The sequence below is a fragment of the Electrophorus electricus genome, chromosome 5 (genome assembly GCF_013358815.1).
Source record: "Electrophorus electricus isolate fEleEle1 chromosome 5, fEleEle1.pri, whole genome shotgun sequence".
In the NCBI taxonomy this organism is placed as follows: domain Eukaryota; kingdom Metazoa; phylum Chordata; class Actinopteri; order Gymnotiformes; family Gymnotidae; genus Electrophorus; species Electrophorus electricus.
This window is the reverse complement of record NC_049539.1, coordinates 23,601,611-23,609,256: the sequence shown is the minus strand read 5'-3', so window position 1 is coordinate 23,609,256 and position 7,646 is coordinate 23,601,611. Positions and strand designations below refer to the sequence as shown.

The 7,646-nt window shown below is 38.4% G+C and overlaps 1 protein-coding gene across 1 annotated transcript; it reads right to left on the bottom strand.

Annotated features, from left to right (window-relative positions):
• Window positions 1-2,397: 2,397 nt before the first annotated feature.
• On the bottom strand, window positions 2,398-6,416 carry LOC118241288. Its single transcript, XM_035525932.1, has 2 exons — window positions 5,006-6,416; window positions 2,398-2,405 (listed from the first exon to the last, which is right to left on the bottom strand). Exons 1-2 carry the CDS (start codon window positions 6,414-6,416, stop codon window positions 2,398-2,400), a joined length of 1,419 nt encoding a protein of 472 aa, XP_035381825.1.
• Window positions 6,417-7,646: the final 1,230 nt, after the last annotated feature.

The window sequence follows — 7,646 nt, the reverse complement described above, 5'->3', positions numbered from 1 at the left end:
TGAAAAAGTAACTTTCTGTGTAAATACTAAGTATAAACTGCCCTTAATACAGCTTGAGTGCCCAACAGAGTATGAAGGATCTTTTGTGTAAAAATTCAGATACTCCACATACAGAGAGTCAGCTTTGATGGTGGTAGAGAAAACATTCATTATTCATTAACTATTGAATAACACCATTAAAAGTGTTACAACAAAGGAGTCACTGTGGGAATGACTAAAACCCTTAAGTCTAGGGTCCTCTTTTACCCTTACTCTGGTCCCTTAGAGAGGTGCTAAGTACCAATCTCTACTGTCCCCTTCTGTTTTGCTTGGTAAAAACACACCTGTCTCTTTCATTTTCTTACTAACTCAACATCTCTGCACACCATTATATTCAACCTAAGGTGAGGGTGATTTTTTAAAATTGTTTTATGAGTCTACGTTGAGTCTTTCTCCCACCTACACACCCGCAAGCTCCTGTGAACCATCATCCATGACCACTCCTCCACTCACAATCACCCACTTCTTATAATAAGATTCTTAGAATCTTATTCGTTATCCCACTTCTTATGTTAGAATCTTATTCGTTATCCCTGCTGTCACTCACTCTTCCCCTATTTAAACCCCATAGGTACCAGACTTCAGCGCTTTGCGTTGTAGCTGGCGTCGGACTATGAGGTAAGCTGCTATTTCCTGTTTCTGATTACCCTGATTACTACTAGTCTTTTGTGCCATGTTCTGTTTTCCTTTATTAAAGCCAAATAAGCCTTTAGTCCCCCACACTCGTGTCTCGTTTTTGTGTCCAAGATGTTGCATATTTTTCATCTTTGTTTTTAACATGATGCCAGTCACCTCTTGCATTCAAACAGAGGTTAGTTTATGAGGTTAAAAAAAAGATGTACCATTGTAAAAATGACCAACGTTGGCAAATAATATTAGCATCTAGGATTGTTTTTCTCTTGGATTAGAAATAGAAGATATTTGGTCTGTTGGGGGTACATGACACAAAAGACTTGAGGGAACAGATTTAATTTTGTTACATTTCTAGCAAACATGCTTTAAAAAAAAAAAATTGGCTCAAAGCCAAGAGTTGCTCATTTCATAGTGGGTTATAGTCCGCATCAAAAGCATTGAATGCATCTTTGTAAAATGCTAAAAATTACCTTGAATATGACATTTTGGCACTAACTACTTATAAATAATATAAATATAACATTATTATAAATATGCACAAAGATGATCTGCGAGAGGTGCTCTGGGAGTATGGGGTGTCAGGGCCATGAGCCGTGTCCGCAATCCTTGACATTAATTCAAGCTTGTTCAGTGTGGGTGTTGGACTCCACCAAAGGTGTGAACTGTCTGCACTCCTGTTTGTGATATCCATGGACAGGATAACAAGGCATAACCAATGACAGTAGAGCTTCTGTAGGAAGGATTGGGAGTTTGCATCACTGCTATGCACATGATGTTATGCTTCTAGCTTCCTTGTACGGTGTCTTAAGCACTCACTTGAGCAGTTGAACAGCTGAGGTAAAGCTGACGCTGTTCGAGACTCTGGCAGTGAAGAGGGACCTGAGCTATAAAAGCAAATCTATGTTCCCATCCTCGCCTATGGTCATGATCTCTGGGAAATGACCAAAAGAACAAAAGTGCGAATATAATTGTCTGAAAGTAACTTTCTCCATCGAGTAGTGGGGTTCACTCCCCATAACAGGGTGAGAATCAAAATCAAAAATGCCTGAGATGCGTTCATAGGCCACCTTTATAATATCTGCAGTAACAGCCTCAGGTACATCTATCTGGTTCCTTGTCTCATCTGAAGAAGTAGTAAATTTTCTTAATTCTCCATACATGCTTATAATTTCTTCTCTTTGCTTTTCAAATATATCAACCCAACTCCAAAGCTATGCTACAATCACCATAACAGATTAAATAAAATAATTCACCTTGTTCACCTAGTACATCACTGTTTGGCACAACCCCTTTTGTCTGGTTAATGGTGTTTGGTGAGTTTATTCTTTTTGTTCCACCCTGGCTCCCACCATCTAACTTAAGAAGCCATCTAGGTCACTTCCTGCTCACCTGTCTAGCCATAGACATGTCAAATTAAAATACCCCTTAACCCAAAGGGTTACAAAGTAATGGTAGGTCATATGACCCCACGAATAATTGTACCTTTGGTCCATGTGGTGAATTATCACATGGAATGAAAACCAGACAAGACAATGGAAGACAGTCAAGCCAGTGTAATGGTGTATGGTACTATATATCCAAATATACAACTATACACTATACATATAAATCTGTTGAGATAGCGTCAGGAGTGACCAAGACCAACATAATAAACAAAACTCACACTAAGAAAGAAAACATCCAGTAAATAATCCTGAGAACAAAAGAAACAAACAAAGACTTACCTTAACTTCCTAACACAAAAAACTAAGAAAAACCCACACGCAACACAAGTGGTCCCTCCCTATTACCAGAATACACACACACCACAGGTAAATCCTGGCAGTGAACCTGGAATGTACACAAACACACACTACACCATACACACATATACATTTTTCCGTAGCACATTTCTGTGATGACTTAATGCTCCCAGGGTGGTTCGCTAATCCCTGTTCATTCAACCCAACCCCACCATCTTAATGCTACACACTATTCACACTGCTACACAACGATACAACTCATATTTAACAAGGTAAACACACTTTTCACACTGGTACACAACTAATCTTATATTTAACAAGGTACACATACTATTGACATTGCTACACAGCTACACAACTCATATTTAACAATGTATACACACTATTCATAGTTATGGGCTACAAGGGGGCAGTGCAATTGGTAAATATATGGAGTTAACTCAGGGTTTGCTGTTGATGTAACAGCAAATGCAGACTTAAGAATTAGTAGATGCAAACAGCTGGTCCCGTTCTTTATTGCAGTTTAACGTTAACAAGCATTATTGAGGCTCCTCCAGAGAATGTCTGACAATCACACAAAGAACCTAAATGTTTATACAGTTTTCATCTCTACCATTATATCCAAATGTATTGAATATATGTAAATTGAGATCCAATAATATACAAGTATCCATCATTATGTAAATTGAAACTTGACACCATTATGCTTCCTTTTTAAACAAAGATAATCTCAGCCCGCAACACCAAATACCTGCAAGATAAAGTTGCTCTTCTGTACTACTCTGTCCTTAATGATAGCAACGTATTTTCTCTCACGTATTTTAAAAACAATGATCTTTCCCAATACTAATGAAGTTATTTCTCACAGGACCAGTCCAGAGTGATATGCCTTAGGTTTGCCTGGAGGCCTTGTATCCACCTCCATTAAACCACCCAGAGACCCACAAGGGCCTCTATTCTGTGTTCAATTCCTAGGCTTTAACTTAGGGTTTCTTATTCAATGCCCATACCTACGAGTATACTTTTTATTAGTCACCCTGGATAATCATGTCTGTAAGACGTGAATGTTTATTAGTTCAGTACAACAAAGCTATTGTTATTGTTCAGACTGTGATTAAGACGTGATCATATCATCATAAATAAATTGCATTACTCCAGTGTGAACTATTACATTGGAACTATAGTTTGGCCTAAAATTTAATGTAAACAAATTTGCATTTACCTCAGATATATTGAATATGCCAAGACTTATTTGGTATTCATTTAGCATTTCTTAATTTGCTTTGGAGGGGACTTAATTTGAAGGCAAAGACCATACATTTGCAACAAGTAACAACTTTTCCCTCAACTAATTCTAACTACAAATAAAACAATTAAAATAATTATTTTTAAATTAATTTCATATTCAGTTTGGGTTTAGCTCATTTGAACTACAAGGAACAAAGAACAAAGATTTGAAAAAAAAAAAGATCACAAGATCTGAAGGTAATTACACAACTTCAGTAAGGGCCATTCAACATGTAACTAAAAATCTGAGCCTTTTTTTGTTAATGTCTAAAATGAGTACTTGATTAATATGATTGCTTACTTTTGAAAAACTTCAGTATTAACCCTGTATTCATATGTAAACATCTTTATGGTTTGCTGTCCTCAAGCAAAAAATGAAACAATCCAGTCTGACTACCATCAGACGTGTTTTATTTTATACATATAACATATACATATAATATTTATACATATATTTTATAACATATAATTTAATACTTCTATTTCATTCTGCCTCTTTTGTTTTTTACATACAATCCATGCACAAAATCTAACCAGGTTAGGAACTGCAAACTATATAACCATATACTGAAAAATAACTATTACTAGAGAAACTGAGAGTGTAGTTACATTGGGTGCCTTTCCAGTTTTTTTCATTGTCCGGTGTATGTGCAGCTTTTTAATTTTATTTCTTCATTTTCAGATAAGGTCCTCTTGTCTAATAACTTTCTGAAGGATCACTGCCTGCCGTCTGATGCACTGCAGATCTGAAATGCGTTTCTGGAACCCTGGTCTGGCTTCCTGCTCCTCTGACTGTATTAGCAGGTCTATATTTTCTGGTGTGGACAGCGGGTCAGTCTGCAGTGCGATTTCATTTAGATGCAATAGACATCTTGTTACCTCACCGACCATGCTAAGAATCTGACACTGCAGTACCTCATATTCAGCCTCAAGTTCCTCTTTAAGTTCCTCTGCTTCCTTTTTTTGTCTCTGTGCAGCATCATACTTGCATTTTAGGTTTTCATTTGTTCTCATCTCACTTACACTTATAACCTCCCAACTGTATAGCATGTTACGGTGGTCACTCCAGATGCATTTGCCAGGGCAAACTGTGCAGTACCCATCAGTCATTGCTTGGCAGTTCCTCCTTTCTTCATTATTTGCAGTAGCACAAGGATAATGACATGTGTATTTGCAATTAAGGCAATTCATGGCGAATTCATGGACCTGGATCGTGTCGCAAACATCCTCATGTTCAAAATCTTTGTTTGCATCAATAAGACTCTGTTGTTGTTCCAGTACTGCTTTTGTCTGTTTAATTTCACCTAACTTAGTGGGCACAGTTTGAATAAATGACTGCATCTTTTTGATGCTGAGGTCCAGCTGTCTATGCTCTTCAAGAACCTCTTTGGTTAGCTGGAGACTCTGTGTCTGAAGTGAATTTAAGTGACTGAAGAAATTCTTCATGCTTTCTTTGTTCATTTCCCAGTACTTTTGGCCAATATGATCATCAGTTCCAAGATGTTCATTTGGGGTAATAAGGATGGAATTGTTAAACTTGAAATGAAGCGGTGACCCGTCTTTCAGTTCAGCACAACAGATGTCAGCAAACTTTAGATCTTCATGCACTGATGGAATTTCCCCATCAGCAAACGTGATCAGAGTAAAAATGTTGTTCTTAATGTCTTTACCAATCAGGGAGAAAATTGAGTCAAAGATGTATTTTTTAGTGCTTGTAGGACATGTCAAGGATGACTGTACTACAAAGCAAACAGCATCAATGCTAACAAAGTCATCTTGATGGCATAAGAATGAATGGATTTGCTTAGTGATGTCTTTGTCTTGTAAAATTCCTCTCATATCTCCAAACTCTGGGATATCAATGATGGTTAGTGAATATGGAATTTGAAAACCTTTCATATGATGGATGTAGCATGCAGTCACCTTTTCAGTCTTGCTCTCCCCTTGTGTTTTACTGGCGACCTCGCTTATGAGTTTAAATCTGCAGTCATCTTCCCAGTCCACGCCCAGGATGTAGTTGATCATTCCATTGATGAGGGCGGTCTTTCCTGAACCAGGGGCACCAAAAAGCATTATTGTTTTGGTTTCCTGATCCAGTAGAGATGGAATTTCAAAAGATAATTTTGAGAACTCACCAGTGCCCACTCTTTTCAGGTTCAGAGTGTAAACACTTGGTGGACCGGCACTCAGAAAAGAGTAGCTTTCATGTGTGTCCTCAATTATCTTCATCCAGTCTCTCTTAGTGGTTATTAAAAGCTCTTCAGAAGGGTCACTGATCGCACCCTCCCCAAACTCAGTTGAGATCCGAAGCACATAAGAGGTATCATGTGTCAAACTACCTAAACTGAATACGCAGTCTTCTGCTGATGATTTTATGCTTAGCCATTGGCCACTGTTCGCCTCCTTATATTCAACAATGTACCCATTCACCAATCTACTACTATTCAACATGGAGTGGCACCAAGATAACTGGACTGAGGAAGATGTAATGTTCATGGCTCTTAGGTCAGTTGGTGGGTGCACCTTTTTAAGAGTTTGAATGGTGATGATGTCACTGGCAACTGTATATTCCAGTTGGCCTACTTCAGTGCATTTGATCTCATACACAGTGTCAGCCTTCAGCTCTGCTAGTGTGATTTCCTTAGCATCCTTCTCCAGAGCTACCAGTGTCCACCCATCTTCCTGCTTCATCTTGTACTCCAAGTTTCGCTTCATTGTGGACTCAGATGCAGGGCATACCTTCACTGTTACACTGCTGTTAGACACAGCACCAGTGGTTGAGCAGATGGGTTTATATGGCGGGGTAAAGCAGACAGCTTCACTTTCACTTGCTCCACCTTTAAACACCATCACACATGCACCAGGGTGGAGATTATGGTGTTTTGAAGACACAGTAAATTTGGTATGATCACCGTTTATGGATGTTTTGAGGTTTTTGAATAATTGTAGTTTTTCTCTCATCCTCTGTCTGACATCTTCAGTTAGCCATGTTTGAATTTCTAAGTTTTCAGTTTCAGGACCGCTTTCCTTTTTCACTGCTCCTGTTTTCACATAGTCTGACAACTGAGATAGAAAATCATCTGGCTGATCCAGAGAGGTAAATGTAAAACAGACAACATTAGTTTCAGGATCTGATACATCATCATTATCTACACCAATATCCTGCAGCTCCTGCAAAAATTTCTTTATGACACTGGATTCTTCTTCTTTTACTTTAAACCACCTATCTAGTGTGGTGCTATTATATGGAGACTCTTCATGCAATGTTAAGAACTCAGACAGGGCGCTTTCCTTCTCACCTTGGCAGATAGAGGGCAGCAGAGAGCCAACTTTCCTCATCATTTCAAATTTATAACAGCGGCATTCCTTCTTCAGAATCTGAATTTTTGTAAAGAATCCAGGAAATGTTCGTGCTACTGTATCATTCACCAGGTCATTGCATTTCTTTTCTGCAATGTTCAAATTATGAATTACATCTGATATATCTGTAATTAGATGGCTGTGTATGTCTCTGACAATTTTAGCTGTGTTTGATTCTGGCTTGCAGTAAGGATAGAGCCACAATCTGAGTGGAACTGCTTTTTCTTCTTTGTCTGGAAGCATGTTTGGAAGTGTTGTATACAGATTTATTGCTTCTATAACTGAGGCAGGGTGTGCTTGCAGATTAAAATCTCCAGAGAAAGTGCAGCCGAATTTCTCAGGCACAGGTGTTGCCTTTTCACTGCCTGTTTTGATACCACCACACCTGTGAAAATTAAGTTTTATCTCACCCTCAAAAATTTGTTCCTCTATCTTCTTTGAAGTTCTTTCTTCAGATGTAAAGTAAGCATCAGCCCCATACAAAACAGCTGTGACCACATGTGATGGTGATTCATGCACAGTCTGCATTGCTGTGTCTTTCTTAATGACACTTTGATCTTTTGTAGGGTTGCTGCGTTTGATCTG

Excerpts from the sequence above, each read along its gene's own strand:
- LOC118241288 (XM_035525932.1), bottom strand. The coding sequence starts at position 6,416 with ATGAAGCGAAACTTGGAGTACAAGATGAAGCAGGAAGATGGGTGGACA.